At 36.7% G+C, this 20,172-nt stretch overlaps 1 protein-coding gene across 4 annotated transcripts in view; it reads left to right on the forward strand.

Moving 5' to 3' along the window:
* Positions 1-2,182, forward strand: part of UBE2K (ubiquitin conjugating enzyme E2 K) — a 62,481-nt gene extending 60,299 nt beyond the window's left edge. For all 4 annotated transcript variants that reach the window (XM_057727495.1, XM_057727494.1, XM_057727497.1 and 1 more), the window contains 2 exons: positions 1,157-1,285; positions 1,908-2,182. In XM_057727495.1, the coding sequence (XP_057583478.1) occupies positions 1,157-1,285; positions 1,908-1,982 (204 nt within the window). In that variant the 3' untranslated portion in view covers positions 1,983-2,182. The remainder of the gene's footprint in view (positions 1-1,156; positions 1,286-1,907) is intronic.
* Positions 2,183-20,172: the final 17,990 nt, after the last annotated feature.

Genomic DNA, 20,172 nt, shown 5'->3' on the forward strand with positions numbered 1-20,172 from the left:
CCTATTAGTAGCTCTGCTATCACCTACTTGGTAGGTTCAGATTGTTCAGTTTGAAGAGTTCCTCCATGATTTGAACTGTCTGTAAACCCAGTTTCATTTCCTAAATTCTTACTGTTCTTCAAACTGACACTTCTTCAAGATAGTGTCATTCCTACACGTCATTTCACTCAATCTGCCATTTTTCCTCTGCCTAAGAAATCTTTTCCTCTTAGGAACTTCCTTTCCTTTGAAAAGCTGGTCACTCCTTATTTTATGTAAAGCCTTGTTGATATGTTCTACTATTATTTGTCTTACAGTGCTTAGAATTATGGTTTAACGTGTTATATATGTACTATTCATTCATTTTTGATAGAAACATGGCTTGAGTCCGAGCTTTGATTTCCTGTTGAGTTCTGAGCCTCAGAGGTTGAGGTTGGACTCACTTTTCTTCTAACTTTGTTCAGTATTACTAACATTTCTTTTTAATAATGGTAGAAACTAGAGTTATCATTTTAATGTATAGAAATACTTAATGTGTATAAAATATCTTAAAAAGAAATACTAAAGTGAATTTAATATTTTAAATTGATACTTTGCTTTATTAAGTAATGGTAGTCCCAGAATATTTGAGAATAAATTTACCTTTTTCCAATGCATATGGAAAATCTTACCTTTTAAAAAGTACTCCGTGGTGAGTTCATAATCATCTCAAAACACGTGCTGCAAGTTAGGACTTTGCATATGGGGTTTTCTTCAATCACTGAACACTAACATAGCGCTAGAAAAATAGTGAAGTCTAGCTGTATTCTAGCCTGAGCTGTAATACAAAAGTTGGTCACATTTATTAGATAATGTCCACATAATTTTAGAAGCTAGTAATTCTGTTAATCTGTATAATGTTTGCCATTGTACAGGGTTTAGAGACATCTCAAATAACTCCATTTAGTATTAGTTTTCTGCTACCTTGTTGAAATTGGAGATTAAAGTTGATAAATATTATTTTTCTTTGTTTTTCTTTCATTGGCGCAACTTGTGAATCATGGCTTCAGGTTAAACAGTCTCCTTGAGTGACATTGTTTGAAAAGAAGAATCAGGTTTTTAGGCAACTAAGAGATGAATTACTATATTGAATATTATAACTGCATTGTCATGCCAATTAATTTTTTTCCCCATATAGTACAAACAAAATCCTGAAATGTTCAAACAGACAGCTCGACTTTGGGCACATGTGTATGCTGGAGCACCAGTTTCTAGTCCAGAATACACCAAAAAAATAGAAAACCTATGTGCTATGGGCTTTGATAGGGTAAGTACATAAAAACACGTTGATTTTTATTTATTCATTAAATTATTGCTGCAAATCCTTGGCTGACAAAAGTGGCTCAAAAATACTCTAAATCTAATTTTTTTTTTTTTTTTTTTTAGTTTATTTATTTATTGGCTGCATTGGGTCTTCATTGCTGCACACAGGCTTTCTCTAGTTGCGGAGAGCGGGGGCTACTCATTGTGGTGGTTTCTCTTGTGGAGCATAGGCTCATGGGCTTCAGTAGTTGTGGCACATGGGCTCAATAGTTGTGGCTCACAGGCTTAGTTGCTCCTTGGCATGTGGGATCTTCCTGGGGCAGGGATTGAACCCATGTCCCCTGCATTGGCAGGCGGGTTCTTAACCACTTTGCCACCTAGGAAGTCCCTCTAAATCTAATTTTGGTAAGCAAACTTTATTATTAAAACTAGCGATCTTCCTTTTTTTTTTTTTTCCTTTGGCTGTTTCCAGTTCTTGGTTTTAGAGGCTTTTTATGAAGTAAAAGTTAACCTAAAAATGAAAAAACGAGGTGTGGTTTCTTAATATAAAGACAGTTAGTGATGCAGTTTTAAAAATATTTCCTTGAGATTTATTTATTTATCTTGTCCCCTTTTCTTTTCTACAGAATGCGGTAATAGTGGCCTTGTCTTCAAAATCATGGGATGTAGAGACTGCAACAGAATTGCTTCTGAGTAACTGAGACATAGAGCTGCTGATATAGTCAAGCTTGCCCCTTCTTGAGGAGCATCAACATCTGTTATTTTTAGAATTCTGCATAGATTTCTTTTAAACTGGCATTCTTGCCTAATGATGTTATCTAGGCACCATTGGAGACTGAAAAAAATCCCTGCTCTGTAAATAAAGCTAATTAAACGTCTGTGTAAATTTAAAAAGGGGAAATACTTTTTTTCTTACTTAATAGTGTAAAAATTCTTTGAGCTAAGCTAAAACCATGGAAAAAACATGCTACTTTAGTGTTTAGCAGTGTACCAAGACTAGCAAGAGTTTGCTTCAGGATTTCGTTGAATAATTAAGATAATATTTTGAGTGTGTCAGGGCCATTCAAATTGTTGGTGTTGCATCACAGCTACCTTAACTGTTTTTAACATGGATCCTCTGTGCCTGTGAATTTACTTGCATGCTTGTACTTGACTTCTTAGGATGGGTAGCTGAAAAGACCACCATTTTAAGCATTTGAGAATTCTTAAATAGAGATTTATTCAGAATTGAAGATGGTGACCTATTCAGAGCCTTTTTGTCCTTGTCAACAGACTGGGACACCTTATCTGTTTTTCCCCTCTTACCACCACACACAGCTAATTGTCTAAGAGTAAATTTCTCTATATTTGGTGGGGAAATGTGCTGAGGGACAGTATCCCTTGCACCATTTTTAGGTCGTCCATTTGGAATGTTTTGTCACAATTCTTCACTCTTAGAACTTTCCTATATAAGTAAGTAATAATGTAAAAATGGAGCTGCCAATTTTCTTTCTCTTGCAAAAACAGTAAATACTTGGTATTGCAGTATTCCCAGATTTAATGAAAGAACCCAGCTTAATTTTTCAGTGAATTTAACATCTTTCTATTTTTAAGCTGATGAAATTTTTCTTTGAGAACTTGAAAGGATGAAATTAACTGTTTGTAGTTTTTAAGCCTAATTTTGGCTTTATAAGAGATTGCTTTAACGGATACTTTAAAAGTCACTCTTGCTTGCATTTCCCCCTATTGACACATGAAAGCTGTGTTGGTGTTTTACTGTACATACTTCAAATGCACATAGGAATAGAAGTGTGTTAAAAATCTAGCTTTCTTTATGATGTTTCTGATAATATGAAAATTGAAAACTTTACCTTCTCTTGTACATAGTCAGACTTTCTATACATATTAAACTTACATTTCATTCTAAGTTCAAAAGTTTGAAAGTTATTAGTTTTGCAAGCTCAAACACTAGTGTGACCATTTTTTGAAGGGTGAAATGGATTTGTGTAGGCTGTTCTATACATAGAAACACAGTTCTTACTAAATATTCAGGACCAATGCAAAAATAACAAAAATGTAATGGAATCAGAATTAATTAAAGTAAGGCTGTATATTGAAAGTCATATTATAAAAGGTTTGCTTTCTTCAAGTGTTATTTATCCTAAATTATAATGGTTAAGTGTTTGGAAAATAGTTTTGAACCATAAATTCAGCATAGTTTCATTTGACTTCTCAGTAATCTTAGAAGCAATAAAAGAACCATTATTAAATATATTGTAATGTTAAGATGTGGAGGTTCTTCCAAAAACTTGTTAGGCTTTCCTAATCAGTAGTAAACTCTTGTAGTTGATTTTATTCCATACTAAACACACGTTGTTGTTTTTTTTCCCCTATATGTTTGCTGAAGTATAAATTTCTTTATACAATCACCTCCTTTTGTTGTAGTTTAGTTACTTTCTAAAGATGCCAAAGGAAACAAGATTTTTCTTTATTTATTTTAAAAAGCTAAAACCATGTACTTTTCTTTATATTTTTGAAGTAAGATTGAAATTGTGTGAAAATGTGGACAGTTTTGTTCCATTGTTGGTTAGAATTAATTTTTTTTTTTTTAGTGGAGGGTGGCTTGGTAATATTAGTAATATTTGGATTATTTTAAATATTAAACACCTCTACCCAGTTTACTCTTTGCCTGTATTATCAGGGTATATTTAGTTGTCCTGTGGTTTGACAAATGAGAGAGAGAACTCAGAAGTTACTAAGGGTCAAGCATTATATACTTTGCTCTTGGCGGCAGCTATACTTTGCCTATGACTTTTATGCACGTTAGCCCCTTAGGGTTTACTCATCTAACTGCAGTTCAATATCCCCAGTGCCCAGGAAATTGAAAAGTACAATATTTGGTATGAGAAGTTCTCCATAATGGATTTTTCATTTCAGAAGTTTACCTCATTTACATTTAATGTGATAATCTCTTTTCTGGTACACTTCCCACTGTCGCCTTCTGTTGTTTTGTTTGTTTTTGTCTTTTTTGTTTTTTTCCTATTTTTCTACAGGTAGATTTATTTCCCCAAACATAGAAATAAAGGTAATTGCTTTTTTCTGTGGTCTTATATATGTTTGGAAAACACTAAAAGTGCAGGTCTAGGGAAAAGGTACCCTGGTGGAAATTATTTTTATAATTCTCAATGATTTGTGATTTGTCAGTTGTAAAGGCCTCAAAAATTATGGTAAAAAATATAAATAGTTTTATCCCATTTAGTGCAGACAGATTTGCTACAGGTCACTGATACTCCAGTAGGCTTTTATTGTAATCAGGTCTCTTTCCTGAGTATGTGCCTGGCTTTTAAAAGAAATAGTTACATAGTATTTCAATAGAGATGATTGCATGAATGAATAGCAATTTGTGACCCAAATAAGTATATGGTAAGAGGTATATAAATATTTGAGGAACTTGGTACTAAATTAAATGCTCTGTGTTGGCTCCCCCAAATGTTTGGAGTTGTGACTATGATTTGCTTAAACACATAACACATTCAAGTATATATATGTGTGTTTGTATTCTGACCATTTTGCTTTTGAGGAGAGTTATCTATGAAATGAAAGGCTGATATTTTTTCTTTTTTTTGAAAGTATTTCACATTTGTGATTGCTATGCAAAATAATTTTAAAGTGTAAGAATTGGCAGATGAAGTGGATATTGCCTATTTATGTAGTATAGAATGCAGCCTATCATGTTACTGCTGCTTAATAAGTTTATCAATGTGAAAAGCAGTTCTTGGCTCTAAGTGTATGCCTGATTTGAGCTTTCAAAACTCTGCAATAGGGATATAATAATGTTTCCACGGTCCTTGTTAACAACATAGGAAACAGAAGCCTTTTTTGGGGGGTGCGGGGGGTGTTTTAGAGATGGCTTTGGACATGAAAGAGTTGGAGCCAGGCATACTCTTGTACATAGATGGAAATAGTGTTTGGATAGGAAAAGGAAGCTGTTTACAGTTAACTTTATTTCATGGATTTTTACAAAATGATGTATTAATCACTTTTCTAGTTCAAGAAATTTCAATTCTAGGGTTCAGACCATTGATTTTCAGAATTTGCATTTCCATTCTTTTAGTACCAGTTAAAAATAAATGCTTAACATCAGTTATTTGCTATCACTGGGGAAGAAGGTAACTTAAAGTATTTACTGATAAATAGCCTTTTCTTCAAGTGTGACTTTTCTGCCATGTCTACATATTGTGTCACATGTTCTATTTGCACTGTTGCATTATGGATCAAAAATCTTGTGGCATAGGGGTAGGGAAATGTCAGTATCTCACTTGTCCCATTTATTCTGTTACCGCTCAGTCAGACTGATATACCCTCATAAACCTGTGATCATCACCTAAATGTAAGTTGTGAATGTGTCACCTTTTGCTTGGTTATTTCAACCAAGCATTGAATATATATATATATATATATGTGTGTGTATATATTCAATGCTGCTATATATAATCAGGTGTGGCACAGTTTATCGGTTTGGTCCTAGGGTGTGAGTGGATTCAAATCATTTGCACTGTGCTGTTAAATGATCTTTGTGTGCTTGCTGTTACCTACTTTTTACAGGCATCATAATAAAAGCTAGACTATTTCTTTGGGGGGAAAGAGACTTATTTAATGTAATTTAAAGACTTTTCCGATAGAAAATGAAATACTATTGAAAATAATATCTATTTTTTAGCTTTCAGCAATTGATGGTGCTTTGTTGTGGTGTTTGCTGGAAGTCTACTGCCATTATAGGGATTCTCATTAACCTCACTGAGAAAGAATCTTGCTTGTTAGTTTCTCTAGATCTCTATTCTAAACAATCTGTTAGTGATAAATTCTATAGGAGGATCTATTCTGAGCCGTTAACTTCCTGTAAGGGGAAAATGGGTGGGTTACCAGAAAGACCATTGAAGCAGGGTGGGCCGAGGGTGGAGGATTGGGTATTTGTCTTGAGAATTAAAAACTACGAAACACTTTTGTACACAACTGATTTTTTAAAAAATAAACACATTTTTAAAGATGTTGAATTTTTTTTCCCCCCTTACTGGGAATTCTTAAAAATAAATGCATGTGTATTTTTCCCCTGAAAATGGTTTATATCTTCTTTCTGGGTGCTCATCAATAGACAGGCCTCCAACTTGCTTTAAACAAGAAAAAGAACCAGGTATATATTTCTACTAGGCAGGTTTTACAGTAGTGAGTATATGTTGATAAATGCAATAAATTCTGTTAGTGCTTTGAATTTTAAAATGGGTTGAAATTTAATTAAAGTTATTTATTTGAAAATATAACATTATTTGGCTAGATTCTAAAAATTTAGAGTAATTCAGAGGTAGTTGATACTGAAAGTAATGTTTATTTTCTTTTCATATAAGCACACAAATCTTTCTGTAAAGGATGCGTATTATAGTGGTAAGCACTCTGAATTGCTGCAGAAAGTTCTGCGTTATACTTTTCTTGAATTACTCCTGCCTCTGTTGATACTGATAATTAGAAGAGGCTGTGTTGGTTAGGATTTGTATTAATTATTTCACTTGGCAAACTGATTGTGTTTCTAGGGCATTTATTACCAGCTTTCAGTAGGCTATGAGTTACTGTCACCTGGAGATGGAATTGCTTCTCACTGAAATACCAGTATGAAGGGCTCTTTTCATGGAGCTAGCTGTATCTTTACATATTAAAAAGCAAGGATAACAAATGGATTCAAGAGAGCTCTCATGCTAATCCCTAGCACAGGATGCTCAGATTTAAAGGATAGCAAACACTTGGTACGTGTTAATGTTTCATTCATCAAAGAAAGAATTAACATGAATTCTCTTAATTACAGTTTTTAGAGTTATGTCCTATAGTAACATACTATCTGTTCAAGTATTCATGTTGTAATATTCATTTCCCCTTATTTAATTTCGGTAAAAGTATATTAAAGCACAACTTTATAAATCTACTTAACTTCTATTGTAAGTTACTTTTTAATAGGATGTTGACCAAAGTCAAGAAGGCCAATGTTTTAAATATTCAGTTTACGATACTTGATACTTGTAGAGCTTTTTTTCAAGATACACAGATAAAACAAGGCAAACACTATATAAAACTGGGCAAAATTTCAGAAACCCAAAAAGTATTTCATACTGAGTTAATATACCTAGTACTTTGTTTCCCCATTACAGCATAAAAGCTTTTCTACATGTACAGAATATAGTTAATTTTTAAAGAGCAACAAATAGTGTCTTTTCCTACATAGCTAGCATTTGGCTTTCTAGTTACTGTATTTATTCCTCACCTCTTCACTTTTAATGTGAAAAATATATATTCCTTTGCTGTATGCATTCATTATTACTTGTATTGGTAGATGAATGACCTCATTTCCTCAATATTTAGGAACAGGATTAATGACGTTCCAGTGGTATCTCCTAACCATATTCATAGAATTACAGAATTTTAAGGAAAAGGAGACCTTCTGGTCTCTTTTTTAAAAAAAATAGATCCATTAAAATAAGTCAGACACTGAGAGTCACAGGTTATTTTTGGGGAAGATCCCTTAGTATGGTTATTTATATGTGCCTACTAAACCTGGTAGCTGTTTGAGACCTAAAATGCTATTTTTGTTTTCCTTAAAAATAGGAAATGTGGAGGGATCATTTGCAAGCATGAAAAGGAAAACCAGTTCAGGTGAGAGGTCTTCATTCCAAGGAAAGTATATCCAAAGCAGTCCTCATGGTATGAGTTGAATAGAATGTGATGAACTAAGTTCAACTGTAGAGTTTCATGACTTCTACTGAAGTTGCTTTACATGCACCAAACATACTTTTTTCTGAAGAATAAATAACATTGTTCTTGGCTTATGGAACCCGTAGAAAATGATCTTTTAAACTGCAAAAATCTAATTGGCTCTTAAAAATCATTTTATTTCATTACAGCTACTTTAGATCTTAATTTCATAATGTCATACTTCTGTGTATATTATGAGAAGAGTTAGTTCCTCTTCAGTTAACCTTAAGATGTCATGACATGGAGGTAAAACAAAAGGCAAAATTTTAATAAGGAAACAAATTCAGGATAATAGCCTGCTGAGGTGATTATTGGCATGGTTGATCTTCTTCATTAAAAAAATTTTCCAAATACTAAACGTGTATTGTTAAAAATTAGTAGCGAAGAGTCCACAGTGGGAAATGTATGATCCTCTTACTACCTCTACTACTAATCCATAGAGACAGTAGCTTCTAAATATCTCTGATTTTTGTTTTTGGATTACCTTCAGGTCACTAAGCAGTATGCTTATTCCTCTTTCAGTAACTCCAGGCTTTGTTTGTAACAGTAAGTTAATTACATTTCTCTTCTGTCAATTATATGTAGTATCTCTTCACTTCCTGTTTTTATCCCTAACCTTTATCTTCACTTAGTAATGGAATTTAGGTTGAGAGAGGGCTGTTGCATGCACAAAAGCATCAAGAAAGTAGTGTGACTGGGGTAGGGAATGTACAGGTAAGGGGCATTTACTCACTGAAAGAAATTGCTTTGGAATTGAGGTAGAGGTAAGATTCAAAGTAAACTGAAAGGAGATTGTGATACCTATATTGGGGTAGTAATTAAAAGATGAAGAGGGGGAGAGATTACAAAAGGAAGAAAGAAAAGGCAAGATGTAAGAGAAGATGAAGGTTCTGACCCTTGATCACAGCCTCCCTCCCTAGCAAGGGAAGGTAGGAAGGGAAAAGAGTGCCTGTGTAGGAAGACATACCTGTAGGGAGTGTAGTCAAGACTTTGGCCTTAAATGGTAATCCTTTTAATTTGTTCAAGTTGCCCTATATTCTTAGCCTCAACCCTTTCAGCTCAGTTCAGTAGATTGATATTCTCTTCACTGGGCCTTTAAGTAAGCTTCTCTTCTCACGGTCATGTCCTTATACCATTTATTACTTTCTACAGGTCTTTCTTAGATTTTTTTTTTTTTTTTTTGACATCTAGCAGTTTTCCTCCGTACCTCTTTTCATTAAACTATTCATGCTTTTGTTTACATTTCTTATCCACTTCCTGTCACATTTGCAAAATTCTGCATCCTGAATAGCTTGCATCTTTTCTTTATTCATTAAGTCTCACAGTTTGGACCTGGCCTTCATCATAATACTAAATTTGGTCCAGTATAACAAAGGGAGATCAACTTGATGATGGGTGATGCCTTGGAGGGCTGGGACGGGGGCGGGGGGGAGGGGGTGTCACGGGAGTGGAGGGGATATGGGGGTATGTGTATAAGTGCAGCTGATTCACTTTGGTGTACCTCATAAGCTGGTACAAGAGTGTAAAGCAAGTATATTCCAATAAAGAGCTTAAAGGAAAAAAATCTATAAAAAAAAATAATAAATTTGGTCTGAAAATCCTACAGCCCTTCACTTCAGATTACAGTTAGAACAAGTGAGGCCCTGACTTGTCCAGAGATAACAAGACATTGTCAGAACTTGGGTTTTCTATCCACTATATTTCTTGCTTTACTTTTGTTTTTAAAAGCAGTTTTAGTGGTAAAAATGTACTAATTTCAGGAACCTTAGACTCAAAAAACTTTTAACCAGGGACTTGCCTGGTGGTGCAGTGGTTAAGAATCTGCCCTCCAGTGCAGGGGATGCGGGTTTGATCCCTGGTCTGGAAAGATCCCACATGCCTCGGAGCAGCTAAGCCCGTGTGCCACAACTTCTGAACCTGTGCTGTAGAGCCCGCGAGCTGCAACTATTGAGCCCGCATGCTAAAAGTACTGAAGCCCAAGAGCCTAGATCCTGTGCTCCTCAACAAGAGAAGCCACCGCAGTGAGAAGCCCTCGCACTGCGACAAAGAGTAGCCCCTGCTCACTGCAATTAGAGAAAGCCTGCACAATTAGAGAAAGCCTGCACGCAGCAATGAAGACCCAATGCAGCCAATAAATAAATAAATAAATAATTTATTTAAAAAAAAAAAAACCTTTTAACCTTACATCCTAGAGTTAAGTATTTTGGAGTATTCTCTCCTTGCTATGCTGTTTTTACACAATTAAGTTAATACTATATAATTGTCAGTATTTGGCTTTTTAAAACTGATAATCACTGTTCTTTAAAAACTCTTGGGAATTCCCTGGTGGTCCAGTGATTCGGACTCGGGGCTTTCACTGCTGGGGCCTGAGTTCAATCCCTGGTCAGGGAACTAATCCCACAAGCCACACAGCGCAGCCAAGATAAAATAAAATTTTTTTAAAAAAATAGGTCATTTATTAGGGCTACCATATTTTACATATCAGTTACCCTATTAGATGTGTGGATGGTTCCTTATTTTTCTCTATTACAAATTACGCTGCCTGGACTTTACTGGTGGCGCAGTGTGTAAGATTACTCGCTCCCAATGCAGGGGCCTGGTTTTGATCGCTGGTTGAAGAACTAGATCCCACATACGTGCTGCAGCTAAGACCCGGCGCAACCAAAATAAATAGATAAGTATTAAATACAAACAAAAAACAACATAATGGGTACCACTAATACTTTAATACTAGCTGCCTCTTAAAACTACACTGAAATAACATATTTCTAAAGGTATAAATCTGTAGGGCCACAGAATGGAAGATGGAAAACAGACTGAAGAGTAGAAACTGATTTGGTATGGTAGAGGAAGTTCAAACCTAACTGACTATAGAAGGAATGCTTTTTTAGAAGCAAGCTGATTTGCTCCTTAAGACTCAGAATAACCTAGAAATGGGAGAAAGAAAAGGTGCTGCTGAATGTGGGGATGAGATTTTGAGCTGGAAGTAGGGTTGATTGAAAGTCTGTTCCTTTCTACCCAGTTAGGTAGATAGAAAGTTGCTGTCTTGTGAGTTTGAAACTAGTCTTCAGACAGAGGTATCAGTCATAGATTGAAAATGAAGTTAAAATTCTGTATACTTGGATGGCATATTCCTAGTTTCTAGAATGGTGACAGTTAAGTCTCAGGGAAAAAGGAGGGAAAATTCTTTCCTATAGAAACTCAGTGATCCTAGATAAAATACCTTGAAAGATAGTCAGGCATTTGAAGATTTTCCAGTGAGAAAGTTGAGTCCCCACCAACTGAATTTCAAAATCACCAGATTTTTGAAGATTGATCCAGCGCTAATAACCGAGATCAAAACAGGATCAATACAGAAAGAAGAAAACCTGAAAAAGGATCTGTTTTTAAAGATAAGAAGTTGTATCCATGAAAAAACTACAGAATGCTTTAAAAAATAGATTTTGTAAATTAAAAATTAATCAAACATTTAAAGTTGAAGGAGTATATGAAAGATTAAAAAATACAAAAAGATGGATTTTTTTTTTTTTTAAAGAGGACCATTCCAGAAGGTCCAACATCTAACAGGAATTTCTTAAAGAAAAAGGAATAAAGCAAAGTATCAAAATAATCAAGAATTCTTGACACTCTTCACTTTGAAAGCACCCAGCACAATGAATGCAGCGAATGGGGAAAGACCCATAATAAGGCATATTTTGTTTTAGAACATTAGGAGAAAGGAGAAAGTCCAAAAAAATGGGAATATGGAGAGTGGGACCCTAAAATGAATTGGGAAGAAGAATGGCATCAAGTTTCTCAGCAGTGGTATGGGAAGCAATGACTTATGTGTTTTGAGTGAAAATTATCTCTCAGAGTTCTATCCTGGTTGAGGTGTCAGTGTAGAATAAAGATACTTTCATGCATTCAAGGTGTCAAGAATTTTTTGTCTTCCATTTTCCCTTTCCTGGTAAGTACCTGAATGATCTACTCCACCAAAATGGAGGAGTAAGCCATGCAAAAGAAAGACAACAGACAACACCAGAGCTGGTTATTTCTAGGATGAATGAAGAGAAATCCAGAATGCCAGCTGTGCAGCAGCTTTGAGCAGCCGTTTCAGTACATAGAGGACTTGAAGGATGAAATAGTCTGGGGGAAGATTAATAAAATGAAAGAAAGGAACTGATAGATGATCCGGTGGTAGCCAATAAACTATAGTCACAGTACCCTTTAATCAGTCTTTCAGTGAATTACTCTTAACCATATGCTGAAAACTAAGATAAAAATTTTAGGAAGTGTCTTCAACATGGAAGAAACCAAGATGGAAAAAAAAAACCAAAACTGAAGGAAATACTGTAGGGAACAGTAGAGTAGTTAAGACAAAAGTCTAGTTAATTGACATTGAAGACTTCTTTGCACCCATACAACACTAACAAGATGCTGTGAGAAAAGGGTCTTTAAGAAATAAGAGCTTTTAAAAAGTTAAAATGATCATGAAGTTAAAAAATTCATGAAGTTACAAAATCTCCTTCAAATTTACTCCTGTCCTAACGGGATTTAAGGGAGACCCAAAGCATTCCTTTTAATATTAGATCTCCATGATCTGTTACACAGTTTATCACCACAGACTGCCTAAGGAACCCATCCCAAGAAGGAAGCTGTAATCATAACTAACTATCCAACTTCTAGAGCTTCTTCCATACTAATCCCATTGTGCTTTCCATCTGATTTGTCTTACTCATCCTGTTCAAAACTCAAAGGTTATTTGATAACGTGCAGAGTTTTAACCCTAAGAAACTATTTCCTAACCTCAGTCTTATTAACTGACCCTTTCTCCACCTCCTTCCACCATTCCCTAATTGATAGAATTGTTATAAACAAAGTTGAAGCTTGTCTACTCCTTGAGGCCACTGTTTCCCTGTCTCCTCAGTTGGTGGCTAAACTTCATGTTGACAATCATGTAATCTGTGAATAGAGAGTTTTAGTTCATTTTCAACCTCTTCTTTCCTTCCTTCCTTCCTTCCTTCCTTCCCTTCCTTCCTTCCTTCCTTCCTGACTGCCTGCCTTCCCTCCCTCCTTCCCTCCTTCCCTCCTTCCTTCCTTCCTTCCTTCCTTCCTTCCTGCCTTCCTACCTTCCTGCCTTCTTTCCTGACTGCCTGCCTTCCCTCCTTCCTTCCCTCCTTCCTTCCCTTCCTTCCTTCCTTCCTTCCTTCCTTCCTTCCTTCCTCCCTCCCTCCCTCCCTCCCTCCCTCCCTCCCTCCCTCCCTTCCATGAGTGGTAACAGAGGACATCCTTGAATTGTTCCCAATCTTAGGGGGAAAGCATTTAACCTCTAACCATTAATTATGTTAGCTATGGTTTTTTTAAATAGATGTTCTTAAGTTAGGGAAATTTCCTTCTATTTATAAGCTTAATGGATGTTGAATTTTGTCATATGCTTTTTCTACATTTATTGAGATAATCATGTGGCTTTTCTTAGTCTGTTTAAATGGTGATTTTCAAATGTTGAACGAGCTTTACGTTCTTGGAATGAACTCCACTTGGTCATGATGTATTATCCTTTTTATATGATGCTGGATTCAATTTGCTAATATTTTGTTGAGAATTTTCGCAGCTATGATCATAAGGGATATTGGTCTGTAGTTTTCTTGATATCTTTGGTTTTACTAATGGTGGCCTCATAAAATGAGGCCTCTTTTCCTCTTCCATTTTCTTGAAGACATTATGTAACAGTATTATTTTTCCTTAAATATTTCTACTGTTTTTTGTTTTCACTTCCATTAATTTTCCTTTAATCTTTTAAAAAAATATTTATTTTTGGCTGCATTGGGTCTTAGTTGCATCACATGGGATCTTCCGTTGCTGCACAAGGGCTCTTCATTGCGGTGCATGGCCTTCTGTCTAGTTGCGGCTTGGGCTCCAGAGTGCGAGGGCTCTGTGGTTGTGGCTCCAGAATACATGGGCTCCACAGTTGTGGTGTGCAGGCTCTGTAGTTGCGGCAAGCGGACTCTTAGTTTTGGTGTGAGGGCTTGGTTGCCCTGTGGCATGTGGGATGCTACTTCTCCAACCAGGGATCGAACCTGTGTCCCCTGCATTAGAAGGCAGATTCTCAACCACTGGGCCACCAGGGAAGTCCCTTCTTTAATCTTTATTGTTCTTTCTGTTTGCTTTAGGTTTAGTTTGCTTTTTTTTTTAAATTATTTATTTATTTATTTTGGCTGTGCTGGCTCTTAGTTGCAGCATGCAGACTTCTTAGTTGCAGCATGCAGGCTCCTTAGTTGTGGCGTGTGGGCTCTTAGTTGCAGAATGTTCCCTGACCAGGGATCAAACTCAGGGCCTCTGCATTGGGAGTGTGGAGTCTTACCCACTGGACCAGGGAAGTCCCTAGTTTGCTCTTTTTTCTTAAGGTAGAATCTTAAGTTCCTGATTTTAGAGCTTTCTTTTTTTCCTAATATAAGCACTTAATGCTTATATTAGAAAAAAATAAAGTACTACTTTAGATGTATCTCACAAATCTTACTGTTATATTTTCATTTTTTTCAGACTAAATTATTTTTTAAATTCTCTTGAGACTTCCTCTTTGATCGAAGTGCTGCCTAGATACTATATGGTTTAATTCCAGATATTTGGGGGTTTCCCAGATATTTCTGTTATTGATTTCTAATTTAATTCTATTAGGATCTGATAGTATATTTTTTCAGATTTTTATTATTTTACATTTATAAAGATTTGCTGTGTGGTATGGAACGTATGATCTATTTTGGTGAGTATTACATGTGTACTTGGAAAGAAGCAGAACCTGACATTGTTGGGTGGAATATTCTGAATGTCGATCAAGTTGGTTGATAGTGTTGCTCAGGTCATCTGTGTCCTTATTAATTTCCTCCCTGTTTGTATTTGGAGACTTCAACTACGTTGATGGATTTATATGTTTTTCTTTTCACATCTATTATTTTTGCCTTTTGTGTTTTTCTTCCTTCCTTCCTTCCTTCCTTTCTTTCCTGTCTTTGTTGCTGCACGTGGGCTTTCTCTAGCTTAGGCGAGTGGTGGCTATTCTTCGTTGCAGTGCGTGGGCTTCTCATTGTGGTGGCTTCTCTTGTTGTGGAACACAGGCTCTAAGCTCACGGGCTTCAGTAGTTGGCACACAGGCTCAGTAGTTGGCACACAGGCTCAATAGCTGTGGCTCACAGGCTCTAGAGCGCAGGCTCAGTAGTTGTGGCACATGGGCTTAGTTGCTCTGCAGCATTTGGGATCTTCCTGGACAAGGGCTCGACCCTGTGTCCCCTGCTTTGTCAGGCTGATTCTTAACCACTGCGCCACCAGGAGTCCCCTTGCCTCATGTATTTTGAAGCTCACGTCTTTTAGGTGCATACACATTTAGTGTTGTTCGATCTTGGGGAATTGACATCTGTTATTTTCCAGTGTCCCTCTTTATTTCTGATAGTATTCCTAGTTTTGAAGTCTACTTTATCTGAAATTAATATAAACACTCCAGTGGCTAGTGTTTGCATATATCTTTCTCCATACTCTTACATATATATGTCTTTAAAGTAGATTTCTTATCACTAGCATATATATAGTTGGATCTTGCTTTTTAGTCCACTCTGACAATCTGTCTTTTAATTGGTGTGTTTAGACCATTTACATCTAAAGTGATAATTTATATGGTTGATTTAAAATCTTCAGTAAGGGACTTCCCTGATGGCACAGTGGTTAAGAATCTGCCTGCCAATACAGGGGATACGGGTTCAAATCCCAGGCCTCCCACATGCCACGGAGCAACTAAGCCCATGTACCACAACTACTGAGCCTGCGCTCTAGAGCCTGTGAGCTACAACTACTGAGCCCACGTGCCGCAACTACCGAAGCCTGTGTGCCTAGAGCCTGTGTTCTGCAACAAGAGAAGCTACCACACTGAGAAGCCCTCACACCACAACAAAGGGTAGCACCCGCTTGCTGCAACTAGAGAAAGACCACGTGCAGTAACGAGGACCCAATGCAACCAAAGTAAATAAACCATTAAAATTTTTTTAAATTATAAAAATAATTAAAAGAATAAAATCTTCAGTAACTTTTTTTTTTTCCACTGCACTGTGGGCATGTGAGATCCTAGTTCCCCCACCAGGGATTGAACCTGCGCCCCCAGCAGTGAAAATGAGTTTTTACCACTGAACCGCCAGGGAATTCCCTTCGGCAACTTGTTTTTCTTTGTTTTTGGTTGTGTTGGGTCTTAGTTGTGGCATTCGAACTCTTAGTTGTGCCGTGCATGTGGGATCTAGTTCCCTGACCAGGGATCGAACTTGGGCCACCTGCATTAGGAGCACAGAGTCTTAACCACTATGCCTCAAGGGAAGTCCGCAGTAACTATTTTTAATCCCACACCCCACATTCCTGGAGGTGAGACAGATACGCTCGTTATTCACCTCCTTCTTTACCCAGTTTAGATTCCCTGGGCTGTCACTATGGCCCCTTATCGTTGCTTCCCGACCTTCCTTGCAATATCTCATCACTGCCTAGTCAGCTTCTATATATACCTGCATAGCTGTTTTTACCTGGAGAAAAGCAGTTGTGCAGTTATTGTGAATTGGTAACCACAGTTTTATTTGTTTGTTTTGTTTTTCAATTTGGTTGCACCGGGTCTTAGTTGTGGCAGGCGGGCTCCTTAGTTGTGACATGCAAACTCTTAGTTGCAGCATGCACGTGGGATCTAGTTCCCTGACCAGGCATCGAACCTGGGCCCCCTGCATTGGAAGGGTGGAGTCTTTCTTATCCACTGTGCCACCAGGAGAGTCCCTATTTTGAAGTGGGCCTTTAGCACTTAGCTAAAATCTTATATCTCTCTGCTCATTTCAATCTTCCACTCTCTGAGGTGACTATTGCACAGCTTAACTTGCATCGAATCTCCAACAGCTTCTAATCCCTCACAACTAATAAACTAATTTTTTAGATTATTGAGAGATAGAGGCACTACATCTTTTCATTATCAAATGTATCTTCCTACCTGAATCTGGTGTTATATACTCTGTCTTCCCTTTCAGCTATTTAAGGACTTTACTCCCATCTTTCTCCTGCGTTGTTAATTTTTTTTTCTTACTTTAACAAATAACTTGGTATTACAGCAAGTCCCCCACATACAAACCTTCAAGCTGTGAACTTTCAAAGATGCAGACATGCATTCTCATGTCCAGTCTTGTTAATTCACACGTCTGGTGTCCATTGGTATGTGCGTGCATCTTCTGCAGTTGGTTGTGCTTTTGTGTACTTTACAGTACTGTATAGAGTATAGTAGTACAGCATCTTTATTTCAAGCCCAGAATGTCCGGAAGCAAGGGTAAAAGCAGCATGATGTAGCTGATACTACTGCACTTTTCAAGGTACTGTACTATAAAATTAAAAATGTTTATTTTTTGTGGTTTTTTATGTATTATTTGTGTGAAAAGTATTATAAACCTATTACAGTACAGTACTATATAGCCGACTGTGTTAGTTGGATACCTAGGCTAACTTTTTTGGACTTACGAATGTGCTCTTAGAACAGGACTCATTCGTATGTAGGGGACTTACTGTATATCTCCATCTTAAAGAGGAAACCTTTGTAGGCTCTGTACCTACAGTCAGTCTAGGAATTGAACCCATGCATGCAGCTCACCTCCATGCTCTTAACCATTATGTGGGACATTTCAAACTTATGTTTAAAAAACAGAATTCTGGGACTTTCCTGGTGGCCCAGTAGTTAGGACTCCGCACTTCCGCTGCAGGGGCATGGGTTCAATCCCTGGTCAGGGAACTAAGATCCTACAAGCTGTGTAGTACAGCCAAAAAACCACACCACACCACACCTAACCTAACCAACTCCTATTCCCTCTCCATTATTACCCAAATCTGCTGCTTCCTTCATCTTTCCTTAGGCGGTTGAATGGTACATCATTTATCCAGTTGCTCAGGCAAAAACATCCCAAATCATCCTTCATTCCTTTCTCTCCCTAATGGCCCATGTTCATTAGCAACTCTTATTAGCTCAAATGTTAAATATATTCTGGTTCTGATTTCCACTTGCTGCTGTGTGCTACTTCCCTAACCAAGCCACTATCACATTTGCTTCAACTGTTAAACTTATAGGTGTCCCTACTTCCATTGTTGAACTCCTACATTCCGTTAACTACACAGCAGCCAAAATGTTATTTTTTAAAGTAGTACTTACTTGCTCAAAATGGCTTAATTTAGAATAAAATCCATGTTCTTTACCATGTTCATAATGTGACTCTATGTGACCTTACCACCCCCTCTGCTTCTGACTATTCCTCCAGCTTTATCCCTTTCTCTCCCTTGCTCACTCTACACTAGATGTACTAGCCTCTTGGTGTTTGTCAAACACACCAGGCTTCTTGCAGCCTCAGCTCTTTTGTATAGCCTGTTCTCTCTCCGTGGAATGCTTTTCCCGCAGATCCTCACATCTTGCTTAATCACTTCATTTATGTTGCTGTTCTAATGTCAGGCCTTCCCTGACCTTCCAAACTAAAACAGCTTTCACTTCCATTCACCTCTCCTCCTGGTGCTTATTTTTCTTTATGGTACTTTGTGGCACTTCCTATTAACCCACTTTTCAATTTTGTCCAACATGAGGTTTGGGATTATCTTACTCATTGCTTTAGCTCCAATTACCAGAACATTGCCTGGGACATAGAAGAATACAGTAGTTCAGTCATCAGTAAATACTTGTTGACTGAATGAATGAATGAATAGAAATGTAATAGAGAATGTCTCAGTGGGAAAAACAAAACCAAAACCAAAAGGCAGATAGAAAATAGAAGCAAGATCTGAATAAAACTCTTTTTAAAAGAAAAAAGGAAAGAAAAAAGAAGCAAGAATATGAGAAATGGACCACACCTGAAAGTTCAACAACTGATCCCAGAAAGAAAACAGAATAAACTCCACCAAGAGAGAATAGAGAAATGAAGGGTTACCAAAGAAATAGTACAAGAAAAATGCAGAGCTAAAGGACACAAATTTTCAGATTGAAAGACCCACCAACTCAGTGTATCAATCAAAAAAAGACACGTCTTTGTCAAATTTTAGAGCAGTGGTCAGAAGAAAGGATACCAAAAGCCCCTTCAAAGAAAAGAGGATCAGTAGCATCAGATTTCTTTAAAACTACACTGTATTCTAGGAGACAGTGAAAGAGTTTTTAACTGCTAATAAAAATTATATTCCATCTAAATTTTCATTCAGTTGTTAGTCATTTCTTAGGATGGAATAAAACTTTTTTTTTAACATTCAAAGATTCAGAAATTTTACTTATACACACCATCTTAAGAAGTTACTTGTAGATAGGCTCTAGCAAATTGTAGTATATCAAGAAATAAAGATACTTGGGGTCAAAGAAACAGTGGATCTAATCCAGAGGAATAATACAGGAAAGACCCATGATGACAACACAAAAAAGAAACACTTTATTAGAGCAGGACAGAAGGCTTTGAGAGGGAGGATTCTTAGAAAAAAAGGACTTGATAAAATATTAGATATGGAGACAGATTGCCTTATTGCATAACCTCATTTATTCTTCTCATGTGAATGGGGCCCTTGATGCTGTACAGTTCATGTCTCACATGGATGGAGCAACTAGAAATGCACAAGGGAAAGACAAGTGTAAATGCTAGTACAAAACCCACAGTAATAGGAATAGCTGACATTTTTTGGCTATATACTAAGTACCAGTAATTGTTCTATGTACTTTTACATATATTAATTCATTTAATCTGATTTTAAAACAACCCTGTAGATCCTGTGCTCATTTTACACATAAGGAAATGGCAGAAAGATTAAATAACTTGCTCAAAGTTAACACTGATAAGAACTGCCTTATTCAGGTTGGAACTCCAAAATAGCCATTAAACTACACAACTTGGTACTTCATGATTGACATTTGCAAAGCAATAAATACTGATAATTGATTTAACCAAATATAGATAAATCTGAATTACACGATGAGGCAGGTGGCTCTTAGAATGTCAGATTTTCATCTCAGAGCAGATTGTAGATCTATGCAGAATTTATAAACTAAGAAATAGTATTCAAAGTACATTATTTTAAAATATGATGGCAAATATCTGAAGAAATTGCTGAGAAAGCTTATCTTTAAAG

Source organism: Hippopotamus amphibius, chromosome 3, assembly GCF_030028045.1.
Source record: "Hippopotamus amphibius kiboko isolate mHipAmp2 chromosome 3, mHipAmp2.hap2, whole genome shotgun sequence".
Taxonomy (NCBI): domain Eukaryota; kingdom Metazoa; phylum Chordata; class Mammalia; order Artiodactyla; family Hippopotamidae; genus Hippopotamus; species Hippopotamus amphibius.